Here is a 22015-nt window from a genome sequence, read left to right as displayed (position 1 = left end):
GGCACAGTCACTGTGCATTGAATCTTGGTTTGAGTCAAACTTTCAATAAGGCTGATTTAACTGTCCGTAACACCAGAAGCTTCCTCAAAGCTACCACGTGCCAACTGCTCACGGTGGACACAATTTTTTCTGCAGTGGTGGTTATTGCTATGGTAATCCTTAAAGTAACAAGAACATAATGTATTTGGCTGTCACCATTGTTGTTACTGGTAATGGTGGTCCAACACTGATATCACTGCACACCAAGAGGAGTCTGAGGAGAGCTTATCTTTCATTAAGTCATCATTCAGGGTTCTCAAAGTTGAAAACATACAAATGTGACATACTGCCATACACACCGTTTTTGCAGGGAAGCATTTGACAGGCCCCGCAAATAAGGTTGTATTGTTTCCTGACATATGCCACTATGTTGCAACTTTGAGAACCCCCATTATGTCTGTGACTGGAGCATCATATGTACATTTAGGCTTCTCAAATTTGGGTGACATGCAATCTTTTCATCATTTACTCTGTAACTAAGAGTAATATGTTCAATATATATGTTTGTGTAATGTGATCTTCTCTTTTCCCTCAGCTACCTCCAGGAACAAATTTCATATACTTTTCTCAACAGGGAAGGTGCAATCATAAGGCTCAAAATTTGTACATTTTAAAAACTGAGAACCCTAATTGTCATTCTTTAAGATAACAAGGAATAAAAGAGATGATTTGGCATTTTATTGGTCCAATTTGCCCTTTTGTTTTCTTTGTTGGTGATGATTGGGTCAACAGTAGTTCAGGGTATACTTATATTTAAAGATTAGCAGGGACGTATAGGGTTGAAACCATGGAGCACTGAATAATGGCGAGCTTTACTGGTGCCAACGGCCTGCCAGACGGCCACGGGCTAGGTGGGCGGCAGATGGTTGATCGCACAGGCATCGAAGAACTGGGCGGTTCACGCTGGATCTCGTGAGTTTGTGTTGGTTTTGGGCTCAGCCTTGATTGGCTTGGACTGAAAGTTGATAGCATTCTGATCATCATTGGCTTGAGGGGGAGACGTCTCTGGGGCCTTGGTTTCAGGCTTGTTGATTTTGGCATCTTCGGCGCGAGCAGCCTCAACAACGCTAGTCTCTCTTCATCAATGTTGGTCACTTGGACGGGCATTGAATTGTCCTCATCCATCATCACATCGTCCGGCTCAGATGCCTTCATTGACTGTTGTATTGAGCTTCCAATGGAATCTTCCGTTCTTTGAGGACCCGAACTTGTTTCAGGACCTTGCCCAGCTTGCTCAACTGAAACAGAAATTATGTTAAAAAAGATTGGAAGGCGCAAGGAAAATAAAAAAAGACTTACAGTCAGCCACTCAGTTTTCATCTCACACTGTTCAATGTTGGTGAATACAGTGTCAATCTTGGGAATCATCTGTGCAAGCAACAAACGAAGCGGATGATAATTAGCGGCCTTGCTTGCAGAAACACAACAACTGTTGCGGAAGGTTACCTCTGCGCAACACTGGGTCGCTACGCTACGCTACGCTATTTCAGCGCTACGCGTTAGCGTAGCGGCAAAAAGCGCCCGGCTATTTTGCATAGCGTTAGCGCGCTGTTAGCGCCGCTACGCTACGCTAATTTTCAGCGGCGCTAACAGCGCGCCAATTCTTTGTTAGCGTTAGCGCGCCGCTACAGTCGCTACGCTACGCTACGCTACGCTGCGCTGCGCTACAGCGCTTTTAGCGGAAAAAAAGCCCTTTTTTCCCGCTAAAGGCGCTGTAGCGCAGCGTAGCGCGCGCTCTTTTGCGCCCTGCATGTTTAGCGTTAGCACAATTGCGCGCATCTGCGCTAACGCTACGCTATCAGCTAAAATAGCTGCGCACCGCGTGCGCGTAGCGTTAGCGCATATGCGTGCAATTGCGCTAACACTACGCTAAAAAATAGCGCATTTGCGCTGCGCTACGCTACGCTAACCGCTATGGTTAGCGTAGCGACCCAGTGTTGCTCTGCGGGCGATCTGTCTGAGTTTCTCTTGTCTTGAGTATTTGTCTATGTACCTTGTAATGTTTGCCTCTGTTTGATTTCAAAGCAACCCTCTAGGAAAAAGAAGGTAGATAAAGATGAGAAGTCGCTTCAGCATTAGTCTGATTGACCAAGTCTCCTCCTGGAGGAGACAAACAATAAATAAAGAGGAAATGACGGACAGTATCGAACTCAGCGAGATCCCAAGATTTGTTCGCAAGTCGTGCGCTAGGTGTAGCCCAAGTGCGGCTAAAGGTGCCTGAACCTTGGCGCAAGGAGATTTCTGGTTGCGATTTCGACAGGCGGTCAATTGTTGTGGCTTGGTGTATTTTGTTGTGAGAGCCGTTGCATGCGACGAGACGGGAGGCGACCGGTATGAGGATCAGTTGGATATTTTTTTTAGTCCGTCTCGACTGGGCCGGGTGAGTTGTGAGATGTGTCGAGCTGAGGGTCTGTTTATTGTGATGACTGCTGGGAGGGAAGGATGGTTGGAGGTTCGGGCATGTTAGCTTTGGGTTAGTGGCTGGTGAGCCCCTGGCAACTGGCTGGCTACGGTTGGCAATGATGTGGTGTGGCACTTGCAACAACATAACGACCAAGGGCGGTGCGGCGTGGAATTTTCAACAAGGTAGCAACCGAGTATTGCGCATCAAGGCCTATTGAGGCGTAGACACCAGTGGTGGTGTGAGTGCGGGTGTTGAGTATATAAAGAGCCTCTGGAGTGTGGAATGAAAGCCAGGCGACTCCCCTGGCTGCGTTTCCAGCGGGGGTTTTGTCTCACCCCGTCCGCTGTTGCACTTGCGCAGTCTGGCGGGGATTATCCGTTGGCCCCCCTTTGCTTAACCGCTTGGGGTCATCCTCCGATTTGTTTTTTGACCCTGCTAGACAGGGATGGACAGTGGGCCACGATATCTCAGCTTGCTGGATTAGGTGGCAGGTTGCGGGTTGCCTTTTTGAATAAATTGTTGTAATGTGACTTTGTTGTGCCATGTATTTTATGAGGGGAAAACCCTGGCCTTTTTCTTATGATTTTTTGTAAAGGGGAATCCCTGGCATTTTTTTTTGTGATTTTGGTATTTTGTAGGGGGAACCCTTGAATTTTTTTTCCATGATTCTCAAGCTTTAATATACTTGGATAAGTTTTGGATATCTTTGATCTGAAAACAAGCCCGTAGAGGAGGATAAAGTGAGCGGAGATGGTGAAGAAGGGTTTTTTTAGGGATGATTGGAGACAGAATTCCAACAAATACCTTCAGCAAGACCTGAAAGTACAGAATGTATACAGACACCAAAGAACACACTACTATCCCAACAACCATCCAATAATAATGGATAAAGACTCCTCAGTAAGGGATTTTGTCAGGCGGTTTGAGGAAGAACAAAATAAACCTTCTTCAGAGACCGGGAATGGAGAGAAGGCGTCAACCAACCTCAGAAATAGTGGAATTCAAAGAATGGGGATTGTGATTTCCACCACAGTTTAATGTGGGGAGGACAAGCTGGAGAATAATTTAGGATTTGGCCTGCAAAAATCACAGCAACTACAGGAGAAGAATGGGACTTCTGTAAGCAAGCCTGTTGAAAACAGGGATTCAGAGAAGGAAAGTCAACCCAAATCCAAAGCACATGAAACTCAAAAAGAACCCAGTAGGAGGAAAAGCTTTCCTGGATTGTGGCTGGAGGAAAATGAGGATGAGAGTGTCATTGTCCCTGTCAGGTCTAAACCATCCACAGAACCATCAGCAAGACCAAGAACGTCCGTCAAGAAAACCCAAGAGAGCAACCTGAACTCCCAATGGACAGGTCAATTCAAAACAATTTTTTTCGTCAGATGTACACACTTACATTGGAGGAGATTTTAAAGATTGCACCTCACTTTCTCAAAACGCTTGGTGAAGGTCTAGCAAACCAGGATCCAGCAGAGAAGGGGGTAAACAACGTAAATTTTAATGGTTCCACAAGCTTGGAAATGGAAGGCGACAAACAAGACTCAAGGCTTACGTATGCTTGCCCCATTGGCAAGGTGGAAATGTCTATCAACAACTGGAAAATTAAAACTTTAGTTGATACGTCTGGCGCAGAAATGAGTATTATTCCTGACCATCTTGCGGACCAGTTAGTCCTTTTGACTACGGAAGTATTTATGCTCTTAAGAGGAATTGGAGGGCATTTCACACCAATCATTGGAATTTCTGAAAATATACCGGTGACCATATTTCCGGGATATGTGCACTTGGCAAACCTTTTTATTGTCAAAGGATTGGTTCATACTGTGTTAGGGAGGCCTTTTCTAGATGCTGAAAACAATTGGTATTATGAGGCACCTAGCTCTGATGAGGCTCATCAGGGTATGTTTTTGATCATGTCGTTGTACTTGTTGTGTTCTATTTTGAGTTTTACATTTCCACACCCAGACCTTGATATCCTCGCTGCCCATGCTGTGATTAATGATCACTTTGATACTCTTGACTCGGACATGATGGACTCCGGTGACGAGGGTGACAGCAAATCTGATAACGGAGCCTCCAAACAATCTGATATTCCGGGTAAATTGGCCATCCTAGTCTATTCCGTTTTATGTATGTGTTGCTCATTGATCTTCTGCCATATTTTTCTCTAACTTGACTCCAGTTTCTGTTCTCAACAAGATGCGGACTTCCTCCTTGGACGTTCAAGCTTATCAAGCTTATCCTGGATCTCCCCACGGTTTCCCCCGTTCTAATTATGCTGATTATACTGTGGCAATGCTGGTTGATCCTTGTCTCCGTTATAATCTGTTCCGCTTGTTCCCCGACACCAACTTCCTACTTTTCCCCCTGCAAGACCCCCAATACTACGACAACAACTGTTGAGGCTTCTTTTTGTGACCTAACCACCTGTCTTGAGAATCTTCTAACCCAAATTGCCCAAGGCCATATGGTTTATAATGAACTTAACTCCGTTGAGTTCATTCTGAATGCTGCAAACAATTGGTATTATGTATACCAAGCCTTTGAGTTTGTCTTTTTTTTCTTTTTCTTTTTCTGTTAAGTGGAATGTTGACTTCGGTTTTACCTTCTCTTCACTTCTCTAGAAATGGTGTTGATAATTGAAAAGCTCCTGTTTCTAATACCCAAAGAAAACTTTTTTTTTTCATCATGTCTTGCTAGAAATTTTGTGAACTGTCAGCTTTTTCTAAAAACAAAATGTGAAAAAGCTGACAGTTGTTGCTTTCACAAAATTTCTAGCAAGACGTGATGAAAAAAAAAGTTCTTTTTGAGTATTGGGAACAGGAGCTTTTCAATTATAAACACCATTTCTAGAGAAGTGAAGAGAAGGTAAAACCAAAGTCAAAATTCCACTTATTTAACAGGAAAAAAAGACAAACTCAAAGGCTTGGTATACATAATACCAATTGTTTGCAGCATTCAGAATGAACTCAACGGAGTTAAGTTCATTATAAACCATATGGCCTTGGGCAATTTGGGTTATGAGATTCTCAAGACAGGTGGTTAGGTAACAAAAAGAAGCCTTGAACTTTTGTCACAGTAGCATTGGGTCTTGCAGGGGGAAAAGTAGGAAGTTGGTGTTGGGGGAACAAGCGGAACAGATTATAACGGAGACAAGGATCAACCAGCATTGCCACAGTAAAATCAGCATAATTATAACGGGGGAAACCATGGGGAGATCCAGGATAAGCTTGATAAGCTTGAACGTCCGGGGAGGAAGTCCGCATCTCGTTGAGAACAGGAACTGGAGTCAAGTTAGAGAAAAATATGGCAGAAGATCAATGAGCAACACATACATAAAACGGAATAGACTAGGATGGCCAATTTACCCGGAATATCAGATTGTTTGGAGGCTCCGCTATCAGATTCGCTGTCACCCTCGTCACCGCAGTCCATCATGTCCGAGTCAAGAGTATCAAAGTGATCATTAATCACAGCATGGGCAGCGAGGATATCAAGGTCTGGGTGTGGAAATGTAAAACTCAACATAGAACACAACAAGTACAAAGACATGATCAAAAACATACCCTGATCATCCTCATCAGAGCTAGGTGCCTCATCACTTGCCTCGTCGGACGAGGCCATGAAAATATTGTGATAAGAGTATGGATCTTCGTCATCAGAGACTGGAGAAGGGGTATCCGCGACATAAGGAGCGTCAAGAAATACGGTAGACGCAGAATCATCAGACAATATAATGTAGTCTTCAGTGTATTCAGTCATTTCCTGAAGCGATAGCGAGATGAAGCAGGAAAGGCTAGCGTACCAAAGCTGCTTTTATGTCCCGCTGGACAGCAGGGAGGATCAACAAGTCGGGTTTGATCACACTGGTAGCAGGAGGCGCGGAGTCGACTTAGTCAAGGTTGCAGAGTGGAATGGTTGAATTAGCACGCAGTGGGACCGAACGTTCGGGCCCAGAAGACATGAAGATACGTGACTGAGCAAGCCAAGGGGAAGCGGATGGCCCAAAAGGAGTAAAACGGCGAGTGGAGGCGACCGTTAACCGTTCAAGCCACGTCGGGTGGTGACTGAATGCCAACAATCAGCGTGTATGTAGCTCCGCCAGGATAACAACAAAACCAGGTGGGACTCGCCGAGGACCATGAGGAACGCGCGGTGATCGAGACCGTTGGTTCAGGTGACATGAAAGAATACGAGGTTGACAATAGCTAAACCAGGCGGAGCCCGAGAAAACAAAGGACAACAGTCAAAATTAGTAACACGCTGACAAGCCAAGCACATCATCAATACTTACCAAAAGCAGCACGTGTAATCTCGGCAAGACGCGGGACTGCAGAACGTCGGCTTTGTGGGTTCGGCCGGCGGAGGAGGGCATTTGTGGCACAGCGGCGGGTGGAGGTCGGAGCGGGCTTTACTTTGAACGCAGCGGGTGCTCGACGGGCCTGGCGCAGCTCGCTTGAAATGTCATCTCTGTGAAAGCTGCCGCGGCGAACAAGAGCGATCCAGGCGCGCTGCGGAAGTCAGCCTTTTGGAGCATCCGCATCGGTGCGGGTGTAACTCGAGGAGTAACAGATCTGCTTACTCCCGGATTAGCGCTAATCCCGGCCGGCAGCCGCATCGGTGCGGGATAAAAAGCTGTGTAAGTATGTGGTATGCACCTACAGCTTATGTAAGCTGTGTTTGGTGCATACTTTTGGGTGGGGAGGAGTGTCTGCATGCATGTGAATATGCATGCAGCGCTTACTCCCAGGATTAGCGAGGAGTAACTTTACTCCCGCTTACTCCAAATCGTACTCCCGGGAGGAGTTTAGTCCGATTAAATCGGACCTGATGTGGTTGCCGAGGAGGATTAGTTACGCTAATCCTCCCTTAATCCGCAACCGATGCGGATGCTCTTAGCTTGTGCAACCAAGGCTCCGTTTGGAGACTTGGAGCCGATATAATTGCGTGATATAATCTGGAATTTTGTGACATCTGATCAAGTTTTGGCGGACCTAATCAGATGTCACATAGGATGTCAGGCAAAAAAACTCAAATATTGCCCGGATTATATCGGCTCCAAACAGGGCCCAAAATAAATAAATATAGGGAGTTGAAAATTGACTCCCATAAATCAATAAATGGACTCCCAAAAGTTGTTTACGTTGTGCGTACCGCCTCTGGGCGTCCGTCCCCGGTCCGCGGTACCCAAAGTTTGACCCGCGCGCATTTTGGGAGTTGGAAAATTAATTCTACTCTCCAGAATGGGAGTTGGAATTTTAATTTCACAAAAAATGACGGAAAATGAAGAAAAATTTATACCTCTGCACTGGGGCACCTGAAGCCCCCCAATATTTTACAGCGGCCATAAAACACTCTGAATAGCACCTGATGAGCTTCATGGCATTGGCACACCCCAGGAAAGGGGTGTGCTACTGTAGGTCTAATTTGGTGGATTTCCTACTAAGGAAATCCGCCAAAGCCTTAGCTACAGTGCCCCAAAGCCCCCCAAAATTTTCCAGTGGGCATAAAAGCCTCTGAAAGGCACATGGCGAACTTATTGGCAGTAGGAAGCCCCAGGAAAGGGGTGTGCTACTGTGGGGCTCATTTCCTACTAAGGAAATCCGCCAAAGCCTTTGCCAAAGTGCCCCAAAGCTCACCAAATTTTCAGATCATGAAATAAAATACTCTGTACCCAAATGGTTAGCTGCAAGGCAGTAACACACCAGCATAAAATAACTTTGAGGCAGCTGGGGCTTTTGGTCATATCTGCTACTAATTACCTTTGCAACAGATAACAGTGCCTCCACCACAGTTAATAGTGCCTCCGCCACAGTTAATAGTGCCTCTGCAACAGTTAATAGTGCCTCCGCAACAGTTAAAAGTTCCTCCGCAACAGTTAATAGTGCCTCAGCAACAGTTAATAGTGCCTCCACCACATTTGATAGTGCCTCCGCCACAGTTATGTGGCAAAACAATAGGGGTTAGGAATTTCTTATGGTCCTGTATGACCAAAAACTGCAAACCAGCCTTTCAGCTGCCTCAAGACTTAAAGAATCTACAAAAAAATTCATCAATTTGATATACAATACACACACCATGGCAGAATTATCAGTGCACGCGGCAAAATATAAAACAATAGACAAGAAAATTAGGCCAGTAAATCAGCCTATGCCCCAAGATATCAACCCCTCAAGCAGGTTGTTCTGAATAGCATGCATTGATGATCTGATCAAAGACTGATCTCTGCTGATTGTTCAAATGATTTGCATTGTCAATATGAGATATCCACAAATTGAAGACAACTACACCAGGAAAAAAAAATAGTCACTTGATGACAAGTGACATCATGCCAGCTCCAGCAGGCTACCCACCATCTACCCACCATCTACCCACCATCTACCCATCATCTACCCACCATCTACCCACCATCTAACCACTTTCAGAATTTCCACAGGAGATCCTCAGTTTTCACTGGGCACCACTGATCCCCATTTCTGGTCAGCTGATACTCAGCTTTAGCTCCAAGCTTATGCTCAGCTTTGTTGCCCAGCTCATGCTCAGCTTTGTTGCCCAGATCAGAATCAGTCCTGGCCCAGCTGCGTTTCAGCTTTATTCCACTCATGGCTCATCTTAGACTCATACTAGGACTATCATTGGCCAAGCTAATGCTCAGCTTTGGACCAGTATTGGCTCAGCTGATTTTCAGCTTTGGATAAATCTTGGCCCAGCCAATGCTCAGATTCTGAGTCTGACCACTCCTGTAACAGCTTATGCTCATCTGTGGACCAGCCTTGGCTCAGCTGATGCTGAGCTGTGGACCATCCTTGTCTCAGCTGATGCTCAGCTGTGGAACAGCCTTGGCTCAGCTGATGCTCAGCTGTGGACCAGCCTTGGCTCAGCTGATGCTCAGCTGTGGACCAGCCTTGGCTCAGCTGATGCTCAGCTGTGGACCAGCCTTGGCTCAGCTGATGCTCAGCTGTTGACCAGCCTTGGCTCAGCTGATGCTCAGCTGTGGAACAGCCTTGGATCAGCTGATGGACCAGCCTTGGATCAGCTGATGGACCAGCCTTGGCTCAGCTGATGCTCAGCTGTGGACCAGCCTTGGCTCAGCTGATGCTCAGCTGTGGACCAGCCTTGGCTCAGCTGATGCTCAGCTGTGGAACAGCCTTGGCTCAGGTGATATTAATCTTTTTAATAGTCTCAAAACATCTGATACTCAGCTTTAGAACAGCCTTGGCTCAGCCAATGCTCAGCTTTGTACCAGCATTTGCTAAGCTGATGCTCAGATTTGCAATATTCTTGGTCCAGCTGACACTTGGATTTGTATCAGGATTTGAACATCCAATGCTCAGCTGTGGCCCAGGCTCAGCCAATGCTCAGCTTTGGCCCAGCCTCAGTCAATGCCTACTGCTCAGCTTATGATGAGCATCAGCTGTTCCTGGGGAAAAATTAGGATCAGCTGACTGTGCCAAATTGAGTGCTCTGGTGCAGTCCTGCAAGCTCTACAAGTGATGGTGGAGCAGACTTGGAGGAGCGCTGGAGTAGCTCTGGAGCAGAAACCAAAGCTGCATCATTTCACTTGCCATCAAGTGACTATTTTTTTTTCCTGGTTCTAGAGGCCAAGGCGGCTTTGCCGCTGCAAATCCAATGTTCAGTTGCTCCACCACCTGTGTTTAATTACTCCTCTAATGATCTGTGCATTCAGATAAAAATATCATAATAAAATACAGCTCAAAATCAAAGTGGCATTTGACCAGGATCACAAAAAAGTCCTCTACAAAGTGTCCAAATTGCAACCTGACAATTTGCAACCAATATGGGCTGTAAGTCTATGGTTTGTACCAGTGGACTCCAAAGCTCACCCTGATGATTCCTACCTGATATACTCAGTAAAAATATGGTTGCTAGCAGAACACCTTGGGCTTAATTTCCAAGTTGCATATTTGTTGTCAAAGTTGAATTTTCAAGAAGCTCACATTTTTATTTCAATATATTAATCTTGAAAACAACTCACTCTTTATTGTACACCAGTCTGTATATATAGAACCAATTTGATTCCCAATCATAATTTAATTGAAAAGTTAATTATGGTTATACCAAGGGCACTTTGTTACTGCAAGCATAGGAAGCCCCCCCATAGCTTCTTGTGGTTCCTCACTCTTCATTGACATCCAGCTACATCAAATGATGACCCCAACCAGGCCACCAGTACCACTCATCCTCCAAGATCTTAAATCATCAACCTACACTTCTTTATAATGTGGTACAACTACAACAACTGTGTTATCTTGCCAAGTTGCTAATTTATCTATCAATTTCTCCAACATCTGATTCACACACCAGTTACAAAAACCAAAACCATAGAAACATTCCATTCAGGCTCATGGCTCTGCTGCTCATAAGGAACTGACACCATCCATATCAAAGTTATACAAAGTCAAGGGTTGGAAATGGTGACACCCCGCGTAAATACACAGGTTCCTGGAGCATAGGTAACTAAATGTGACCATGCTCCCTGATCTATCTATAATCTCTCAAATACATGAGAGGGAAAGACAGCCTTCTGCGGCAAACAGAACAGTAATGTAATGTGGCATAGTAGTCAAAGAGGGGGCCAAGTACAGGGTGAGGGTGCTATATGACCAAGATTCCAGCTGTAGCCATCTGGTCAAAACTCAATTGCTTCAATTCTGGTGAATTTACACTCTGTGAGAGTTATCCATCTACACAAAAAATGAATTCCTCCAGATGTGGACCTTCATTTCCACTGATAGCAATTGACTCAGAGTGATATCAGGCACTTGCAAGTGATCCCCATGCGGAACCAGCCTCAAATTCCCAAGGTTGGGTGCTAGCTGTGTTCACAACTGCTCACATTTTTGCCCAAAAATTTCCAAATCTAACCACCAAAGTGTTCTGAATCTCTAGCAAAATGAAATTTGGAACAGAGTACATTGAATTGCAATTCTTGGCAGGTAGGTAGAAATAGATGCAAAGAGGTTTTGAAAAGGGGAAAGATTGATGAGCTGACTTATGGGTTTAGTGAAGACCTAGAGTATCTATAAAAGGGTGAGAGAAGAGGAAGAAGAGCCAGATTGGTAATTGTAGCAGCAGCCTCACATATGGGCTTTGCCTGCCTGTCTGAAGTGAATTTATTGTTGTAAGCTACACAGCTTGTATTCCATTGAACTGGATCAGTGTAGTGAGGGTCTGTGATGCAATCGTGGCTTTCCCATTTCTGAATATAGACAGCAGAAAAGATATGTCAACAGAGTGAGGTTTATATGCTTCGGACGGTGACAGGATCGTTATCGAGTTGGAAGTTAGCAAGCATAGCTCCAACTTGGCAACCACAAGTCGTGCCGAGGGGAGTTTCAGAAGAAGTAGCAGCCGAGTCGGGGCCAATAAGGATCTCGCGTTGGCAGACAAGTTGGGTGGATGAGCGCGGGGCTAGGGACTAGCTGGGGCCACCGGCCAACTGCAGATGTTACTTCGCGCCCATCCTGATTGTTGAACCCGTCCGCGGTGTCTGATCAATTGTGTAACAGAATAGATGAGCTCCTGGGCAAGATCTCAGGGATTTTTTTGTTTGAAGAGCTAGCCATTATTGACAGCGGAGGTGTTGAAGCCATTCAGATGTCGTATTTCCCCAACTATCCTGCCTCTAGTACCGGGAAAACTGGTGGTTGATGATCAGATATAGGGGTGGCAAGACGTCACAAAGCATTAGTGATAATCATGTATGAAGATGAAGGGCAAGGACGGACTTGGGCCATGGCCTTGGCTACCTGGAAAGAGCGTTCGAAATCGCGCACTATGGCCAGCCGAAAAGATCCTGGCGAGGATGGGGGAAGGGGTCGGAGAGGCTGGGCAAAAGAGGTGGCAAGGGCGGGGGCCGAGTGCCGGCATTCTGATAAAAGTGGTGAGCAAGGGTGACGAAGGTGTCAATTGCGCAGAGAAGAACTTTTCGGCATTCAACTGCCTGCAGGAACAGCTCGACCACCCCGGGCGGCCAAACATTGGTTTCAGTTAGGTAACAAGACTGAGGTCTCTTGCGGCTATCCCAAAGATCATGGGTGCACAGGGTGGTCGAAGTGCCCCTGCGGGCGGTCAAGGACGAATACAACAAAAACATGATGATAAGCACAAAAACTGAGGGTAGTGAGATCAAGAGGTAAACTCACAGGTAATTAGAACCGGACTGGTCAGAGTTAGTATGTAGTCATGCCAGAGGACAAAAGTCAAGGGGCGAGGTGATGTTTGTGCTTAAGGCTGAAACACACGGTGGATGCTTGAAGCTGTCAAGGCAAAGCGGCGCTGGCAACAGTTGAGGTGATGGTTGGCAAGCAAACGGTGCAGCGGTGGTTGGGTTGACCAGTGCAGGTCTTGATTGGGTGATGAAGGTCGTGGTGAGGCGGTGACAGTTAGGCTGAACGCTGCGCCTATAAATAGAGTGACCTGTGGCCAAGATGAAACACCAGTCGACCCACTTCACTGCACTTCCAGTCAGTGGGTCGACTCAAGCCCCTCCGCTGTTGCAATTGCACAGTTTGAGGGTTCATTCTTGGTGGCCCCCCTTTGCAATTGCCTTAAATGCGGCGCGCTGGGGGTCATCTGCCCAATACTTTAAACCTCTCTAGAAGAGGATGGGTATTGGGTCCGGTGGTGTTGTTTGGGCCGTGTTTTTTTTTTGGGGGGGGGGGGGGGGGAAACCCTTGATTTTTGTTTTTGTGTTTGTCTGTCTTTAATAAACTTAGATTTTGTAAAAGGATTGGATTGATTACTTCAATCATCTGATTTGTCATGAGTGCATCATCTTGAAATCCCTGATGGATCTCATCCCTGATGGATCTCCAGTCTTCAGTCATGTAATGGTAGGAAGAATTTCATAAACACAGAGGGTATGAAGGTTGAAATTTTGCTATAAGTATGCCAAATAACTTTTGCAAATAAGATGGCATCATTGTTTCACTTGATTCAGCCATTGTGGCTTCCAAATAATGATCATTTTCCAAAAGTCCCCAGGCCAAAGCAGCTGAAAAAAAACTGTTAATTTGTCTCTGAAATGTACAAAGATCCTCAAAAGAGGTTGCACCAGTGACATGATTGAGTAGTAAGGGTGTTCAAAGTTGAAATCATATTTTTTTCAAATCATAAAATCATAAAATCATAACACTTTTGAGTGATCATTTTTTATGTACCATTTTAGAATTGTTGCTCTTTTTTGAGTGATTGGGTGTTACACATTTTTTTCAGATTAAGATTTTATGAATTTATGGTGTTATAATTTTATGCAGTCAACTTTGAACACCCCTAGTAGCTGTAAATGCCATTTTTCTGGATCAGAAGGATAAACTGCATAAATTCTACCAATTGAAAAACCCCTCTGCCTTGGCTTCCATTCTTTGCTTGTGGGGTGCCATGTATAGTACTGGATGTCAAAAAAAAAAAAATATAGAGAAATAATTTGCAGATAGTTTGAAAGAGAAAATCCTCCAGCATGCTTCTGAAGCTTCTACCTATCAATAATCTCTGAATCTATTAACCCCATCAATATTTTCTTCAACATCCAAGGCTGATTTATCATAATATTTGTACAGGTATTTGACTGCACAAATTTCTACATTGATGTGACAGTGAAATTTGGCTGATAAGTATGAATTGGAGGGCACGACCCAGAAGTTGTCAATGATAAAGTGGTTATTTCCTCTTGTGATTCTTGGTTCATTTTAAATTCTCCTATACAACTGGTAAGAATTTTTATTCATTAGAATTTCAGGGGTGTTGACTTTGGGATTGTTGTTGTGGGTGTTGTCAAAATTCCATTTGATTTGGTGTTCTTGCATAATGTTTGGGAAAATGAACATCTGGATTAGAAGCCCCTCTTGAAAATTGTTGTTATGGAATGGGAAAATGAAAATCCGGGTTATGAACCCTTCTTGAAGTGTGTTGTGATGGTATGTATTCTCTAAAGTGGCTGGTCTGATGATTACCAAAGTGGCTGTTCTGATGATTACCAAAGTGGCTGCTCTGTTGATTACCAAAGTGGTGGGTCTGTTGATTGCCAAAGCTGTTGTCCAAAATTGATCCTGTACTGGTATTTTTTTGTACATGAAGATTATCTAGATCCTTATAAATATGGGAAATCTTGTTAAACAACCTCTTTGTATAGCAGCCTCATTTTTAAATTTTGGTATTGTGAAAAGAAAATGAAGAGGAAGAAGATGCTGCAAAATAATTTTGCGTTTCTCTGAATCTAGCTTGCTGTTCCGCAGCATAAGCTCTTCTCAATTGTTCATTGGATTGTTGCATTTTTGCAATGAAAAAAGCAAAGGATTATTAATCAGAATGGGGAAGTTAATTGAGGTGTGATGAGGACGATAGTAGTGGGTGGTGTCTGATGAGTGGATTGGTTGGGGGGAACTAAAAGCACATTGTGTTGATTGTGTTGTTTATATAACTAGAGGCCAAAGCGGCTTCGCCACTGCAAATTCAGGGTTAGGCCTCTACAGATTAATTACACAGTTCATCATAATTTAAAATCAGTTTCCTAAGTGTGTTCAAAGTTGAATTCACTGCAAGAAAAACTCTAGAAACTGCTTGAAGTTGAGATGCAAGAGCTCAAGGCAAGCTGTGCCTCATGCAAGAATCAAGCACTGGTTGATTCCATGCACATTGCATAATTTATGCAAGAATGAATATCCAAGTATATTAAAGTCAGTGAAACATAGAATGAAAGATCAAGGGTTCCCCCTAGAAATATACAAAATCACAAAAAAAAGATCAAGGGTTTCCCCTTTACAAAAGCTAAAATCTACAAAAAACATTCTGGTATAATTACAAGTCAATCAGACACAAGAAAGAAAAAAAACTACACTCAGCCCGCTAGCATCAGCAAGCTAATGCACCCGGGCCCACCTTCCATTCCTGTCTAGCAGGGCTAAAAAAGGTGGGTGGATGACCCCCAGCGCGCGCAGTAAAGGCATTATGCAAAGGGGGGCCAAAGAATATTGCCCCTCAGACTGTGCAAGTGCAACAGCGGAGGGGGTTGAGACTGACCCCCGGCTGGAATTACAGCGCGGGGGGCAGCCTGGGGATCAACAACTCAATAGTGCCTCCATTTTATAGAGAATCTATACACACCGACTCCTCCTTGCGCTCGCCAACCTCACTCGGCCAGTTCAACCATTGTCCAGACACCCGCTCAGCCCTGACCACACTAACTACATACAGGCAACCCTTTCTCTGGTTGCCGCTTCCGCCAAGCCAAGCAAAACCCTGACCCTGCCTCTCCCAAAAATTACAACCTTGACACCACTGCCTCCTTGGCTACACACCCGGGTGAATCGGGAAAACCCCCTGCGCCCACCTGACTCAGGAGTCATACATGCGCCAGGTGGGCGTTACAGGAAGCCAGCGTGACCAGGAGTCACGCTGGCGCCACCGTGATACACCGCGGTCCGCCCACCTAGGAGGCGTCAGGACGAGCGGGATCCTGGCTGGTGCCGATGCGGGCGTGAGCTGGGCGCCTCAGCGGATTGCCAGCCATGCGTCACGGTTGAGCTGGCGTCAGGCTGTGGCGCGAGCCGGGGTCGCCTCCCTTTGGCACAGGTCATCCGGGCGCCGGGGGGGACCTATGGCCAGCAGGCGTTGGCATGTTGCCCGCCCGCCTGGTTCGCCGATTGGGCGCCTCGAGGTGGAGTGAGGCCAGGGTGCTCGTGGGGGTGCGCCCTCGGGCCGGCCAAGGGGCGACATGATAGGGGATCGGCATGATCTCCTCATATGCCCTTATGCACCTGCCACCAACCACCCGTCATCGTTTCAGATGAAGGCAACCTCAAACGTGCAACATGCACATACAACACTGGGTCGGGTCACCTGACCCGCCCCCAAGACAGCACTTGGGTCGGTCACCTCGCTTCCCCGCCCCCAAGTCTTACCAGCACGTCCTATGTAGTATGAGCAGGGCATGATCGCCTGACCCCATCGCCGCCGTGCCGCCCCCGCGGGCGCAGGAAGATCACTCTGCACACTCGGATGGTCTTGGGGCCCAATTATAAACAAGTTTTGGGATAATATTGGGATTATTTTCAAATAAGTTTGAAAGATCTTTTTGCTAACTTTTTCGGAATTGAAAATCTCAAAACAACCCAAACCACCTTGGGGAGGTGGTTTGGGGAAAACTGGATTACCAATACTGTTTTGAATGTGATTACAGCTCAGCATGCAGATTCCCACCATAGACCGGACCAGTACTTCCCCCCGCCAAAGGCCACAGCATATGTACTCGCGCAAGATACAGCCATCAAGGCTGATTTGCGAGTAATTGCAAAACAGACACCATAAATGGATAGCCAGGATGCAAGCGCATCTATCGATGCCCGGGACCTCATATGTAGCTCGCAGAATGAGCAAGCTACAGGCTCTCGCATTTGAACCAGTATGTTGCGCGCAAGAATCAGCCTTCAAGGCTGATTCACGGGTATCTATTGACTAGGGAGAGTCGGCAGACATTGGTGGCCAGTTGTCCCCCCAAGTTCTTGGGAAGGCTTCTGCCGTTGTAAAGCTCAAAAGTGTTCCTGAGAACCTTTTGCTGAGTGCGGAAAGGGATGTATGAGGAAACCTCTGCCTTTCCTGGTTCACTAGACACTAAAACAAGCCCACCAATCTCAGATTGGCAGGTTTAATGTAGTGATAGTGGAGTGTTATCAAAAGATAACTGTTGTTATAAAGTGGGTGCGATGAAGTTGCTAAAATGTGTTATGAGTGAGGAGTCTGGACTTCAACCAGGTGATAGTTGGTCAAAGAGGACCCCTCAGAGGTTTGTGGTATGTAATGTGAGTGTTGTGTAGAGTTGTTATTTCGTATGTAAGTGTTTTGTAATGTGGGTAAAACCAAAATATAGGGTGACTGATATATTGTGGAGTGAGCAGTTGTGTACTTTGTTATAGGGGAAACTGAGTGCAGGTAGTCTGCTAGTAGTCTGCTGGGGGAAAGTTACAACAGGGGAGGAGAGCCTCCTTTTATAGACAACAGTGAGGGATTTTAGCTCCAGAGGAGCTCCACATGAGAGATTTTAGCTAGGTACATGAGGGTTTTTGGCTAGTACATATGTTGAATGGGTGAATGTGATTGGTCAGGACTGTACAGGTGATTATGGGTTATGACATGCAGGCTGAATCAGGGGGTGTGATTGGTCAGGACAGGATGTTAGTGTAGTCATGCTGTAACCAGGTCACCTGCTGTTGTTATGCAACGAAAATCCACTAGCACATGCAGCTAGTGCATGCAGCTATCACATGCAGCTAGCACCTGCATGTGTGCCTGCATTTGTACACTGTATGTATGTAAGTGATGATGCAGCTATGTGTAAATATGTATGTAGCTATCTATGTAACCGTGTGTGTAACTAAGTGTTGTAAATGTGGAATGTGTAACTGTTTGAGGTTGTAAGGGGTGTTGTGAGTGTGTAAGAGTATGTAACTTCTGAATGAGTGCCCTTATGAATGTTCTGTAAGGCAAGACTAGGGGTGAATTTGTCCCAAGAAGCTGAATCTTGAGGAGTATTAGGTGATTTATATGAGGAAAAGGGAGTTTAAGAGTGAGACTAATAGAAATAAGAAAGAAAAGCAGAAAATTTTGATTTTGGCATATGGGATACCATAAAGCATACCACACCGTTGCTGCCATTGTCTTGGCGCATGCAAGATGGACAACTGTCCAACGGAGCAACCTTTGGTATTGGAGGCTTACGTTCAGTTGCGCCAGAAACTCATCCAGCATGGTGGTGGGTTTATAATTTACACTTAGTTTGAAACAGGTTGGAAACAGTTTTGGCCCCTGTATCTGCACCATTAAGATAATTTTTTTTGATTTCAAACTTATTTGAAAACAATCCCACCATTATCCCAAAACTTGTTTATAATTGGGCCCTTGGTGCACTGGAGTTATTTGGTCTCAACGAGGCCGCCCCCGTCTCAGCCCCTGGATGGGTGTCTTGACGGTTTTGAATGTCTGAATCGGCGCTGATTGTCATAGTGCATCCTACGTAGGGTGACTTAGCGACTTGGCAAAGAACAGGACGCCGGAGGGCGGGCCGGGCTCTGCCCAGGCCCTCTGGGCCTTTGAGCTCCCCCAGGGGATGTCGAAGCTGCGCGAGGAGACAAGGAGTGAGTGTTGGAGTTTAGGGGTGGACAAGCTTCATATATGGAGTATGGGGAGTCAAGAGGAGGTCGTGGCAAATAGGTTTTCTGAGCCATAACAGTTAGTCCTAATCCCGCCGCAGCGTTAGGGCTAACTACGCGGCTTCATCCATGCAATACTTGTAGGGCCATGTTTCCCAGGACGCAACCATCCTCCATCATTGTTCCCACTCTCCCCCATCTGGTGACAGCAGTACCCAAGCTCCCGCCCAGCTATGTCCTTCAAGGTGTCCATCGGACGCACAAGGGCCAACCGACGCCCTTGACAGCCGCGTCCACCCCGCCGATCTCGCGCACATTCAGCTGTATGTCACTCAACGCGCGAGCCGACCAGTCCGCCGCCGACCCGCGCTTGCATGACTCTCTTCTCTCAACCTTTGACAAGCTGCCACCCACCCACAACACATCCTTTGGGTGTAAATATGTGCCGCACCCAACAACAATATCAGAAAAATTCTGCTTGCCTGTCCCCATCACCCTTTCCCACCTACCCCTTCCACTTGAAGATGTTGCTTGAGAAAAGTGCTGCTCTTGAAGTAGTGCTCAAGTGAGCCAAGCCAGTTTATCAAGATTTGTTTGATTGTTTCTTTCTATATTATCATTTTGTTTTGCAGCCTCAAATTTATGAGAGGTCAGCAAGTAGGAATATGCTATACAAACAAAATAAAGAACATACGCCAAAACACTGCCAGTATATTTGGCTGGGTTGAATTCATCCCAGCTTAACTGGAATGCACTCAACCAATTTAAACTTGGTTGATCTCAACCAATTTAATATAAACCCAAGGGGGGTACCTTGGATTTATATTCCATCAGTTGAGATCACCCAAGTTTAAATTGGTTGAGTGCATCCCAGTTTAACTGGGATAACCTCAACCCAGCCAATTATGCTGGCAGTAAAATCAACTGCCTGTGAGCCAGCAAAAGAATGTCTCTTGTCTTTCAGTTATATATCCAGGATAATACAAGTTCCTGGAGAGGTCGGCTGTGCACAGGAGCAAGCATGAATTCTAAAGGTACCAGCCAAACTTTATCTCAAGTCATAATACACATATACAATCACCTTTGGGAAACTAAGGTCACCTACATACAATTGAGCCCTCCTGCTATACCACTGTGGCTGGGACACAAGTGCTCAAAGCTAAGAGATTCTGGGCTATAAGCAGGTCCTAGAAAATTTGGAATGATTTTCTTTTTTTTCATGCTTGGGAAGAAGTTATTTTTGATGAAACTTTTCTATAAATGGATGGGTGTAATAGTGGGGGGGGGGGGGGTCAGCCTTGCAGGGAAAACCTGATGTGTCTCAGGGAAGGATTGGATATATTTGTATGGAGTTAAACTTGGAGGCTAAATGGGGGGGGCCTGAGATTTGAATGCTGGGTAGACAGGGAGAGTAACTAGAGAAGGTGAGTCAACTGAAGCTAAATTTTGCAGCGGCAAAGCCGCCTTGGCCTCTAGTAACATACAAAAAACTGAGTACAGTCTCCAAAATACTGAGTTGATACCTGTGCAAATTCCCCTTTCATCTCTCACTGATTTGTATGATCAAATTTTTATAAAACAAATTTGGTATTTGGAATTAATCCCTTCAAACGATTCTTTTTGTGACTATCATCAAAGTGGTGTTGAGTTTACCAATGTCAAAATACATAGCTGTTCTGATAACTGATACACAAATTCAATGTTATCCTCCAAAAAAATCTCAATTCACACTTTGAGTGGTAGATCACTAAATTGGACCAGCATCAACAAACATAAAGAGATGCCTCTTCCACAAACACAAGTGGCCAGTATTTATCAAAACAAATTATATGCAAAATTAGGTAGTCAAATCATTGTATCATACCTGGTATACTTGCTGTGAAAAATTGCCACATATACACAGGGAGGTTCCTCCCTCAAAGATTCTGGAGATCAACATATGAAATAAATTCAACACATAATCTAAGCAAAAACACCCACCAATGACAAAAAACTACCAAAGATTTTGAATATATGGAATTCATACTTTGCCATATCATAATGCTGCCAAAGAAAGAACAAAAAATGGGTATTCCAATGGATTTTTTATGAAGATTTGTATTCATCTGTTTTTGCTGCTAGATTAACAAATATGGAGCAGGATGAAAGGAAAAGATATCTAATTTACCATTCAATTGGTTTTGCTCATATTGGATGTGAAAGTTCAGATTTATTGATGCAAATAGAGCCAATACTATCATCAAATCAAGTGCCTGGCTTAATAGACTTGAAGCATACCCTGCCAGTACCATCAACAAGGCAGCCAATTCACCCACCACAGAGGCAATCAAGACATGAACCAGGGTTTTTTTGTAGCATGTAATCATCAAACCAAAAGGGAAAACTCCCAGAGCTCACTCTTGGTAATATGCATGTGCGCCTGATCTGCAAGCATTCCACATCTGTCCCTCTGAGAACCTCCCGACGACGAGGACGTCTGCAACCCCGCTCTTGTCCCGCCCCAACGACTACTGCTACTGGCGCTGGTGGCGACCACAGGGAACTGGTAGTTAGGGTCCCAATGGAGATCGTTGCCTTGGATTTGCAGGTTCTTCTGGTTGGAAAGGGCGCGAAGATGGGTGTGTGTTGGTTGGCGAGGGCTTGTTGGCAGCGCCTGCGGATTCGTGGACGGGGAAGGTGAATGCGAGTGAGGAGAGCTGGGGCGACTGGTGGATCTGCTGCTGTTGGTCTCCAGAAGTGCCCGCTGGGGGTTGTAGCGGAAGCCCTGGCTGTGCGCACTGCAGGTTGGGATGGGGTGAGTGAGTATCGGTCGTAGGCTCAGCGCCAGGGAACAAGAATGGTTGATGAGCTCTGTTTTGAAGCCTTTGAATGCCATCATCTTGCACAGACACCAGTCCTCCATGCCCTCCATCTTCTTGATTATATCTAGGATATCAAGTGAGGACGCGTCATAAGCAGACCAAAACAAAAGACATCAGTGTGGTATTATCATGGCTCTTTTGTGGCTGGAGAGCTTTGTTAACGGAACTCTTGGCGGTATGAGAGATCAGAGTGGCTTACCCATCTCAAAAATCATCATTGATATACACTTCTCCGCAGTGATCATGTGGAACGGACAGTGACCTAACCATTCGACAAACCAATTCAGATGCTCGGCCCGGTTGTACGGCTCCGGGGTGTGGAACACGTTGATTCCGGTCAAGAGCACAAACATCTGTGCACAACAGTACACATTTTCTGCAGCCCGTCAGCTGTGTTGTTTTGGGAGCTCGGGCAAGATAGTTAGAGAAGGATGGATAAAGCAAGGACTGACCAGAGAACCAAAGCTCCAGATATCTATTTGGTGATCCCATGCAGCCTTGATGTTCACCTCGGGAGTGCGAAACCCGGGGCTCTGGACCAT

At 45.6% G+C, this 22015-nt stretch overlaps 1 protein-coding gene across 1 annotated transcript; it reads right to left on the bottom strand.

The window, feature by feature from the left end:
* Positions 1 to 886: 886 nt before the first annotated feature.
* On the bottom strand, positions 887 to 22015 carry PtA15_9A174 (uncharacterized protein; the record flags this gene model as incomplete). The annotated part of the gene is made up of 5 exons (XM_053172355.1): positions 887 to 928; positions 2180 to 2468; positions 21504 to 21537; positions 21673 to 21826; positions 21926 to 22015. The coding sequence occupies 5 exons, from the start codon at positions 22013 to 22015 to the stop codon at positions 887 to 889; spliced, it is 609 nt and encodes a 202-aa protein (XP_053023604.1).

This window comes from Puccinia triticina, chromosome 9A (assembly GCF_026914185.1).
Source record: "Puccinia triticina chromosome 9A, complete sequence".
NCBI lineage: Eukaryota > Fungi > Basidiomycota > Pucciniomycetes > Pucciniales > Pucciniaceae > Puccinia > Puccinia triticina.
The sequence above is the reverse complement of the archived record's forward strand: the minus strand, read 5'-3'. Positions and strand labels throughout refer to the sequence as shown.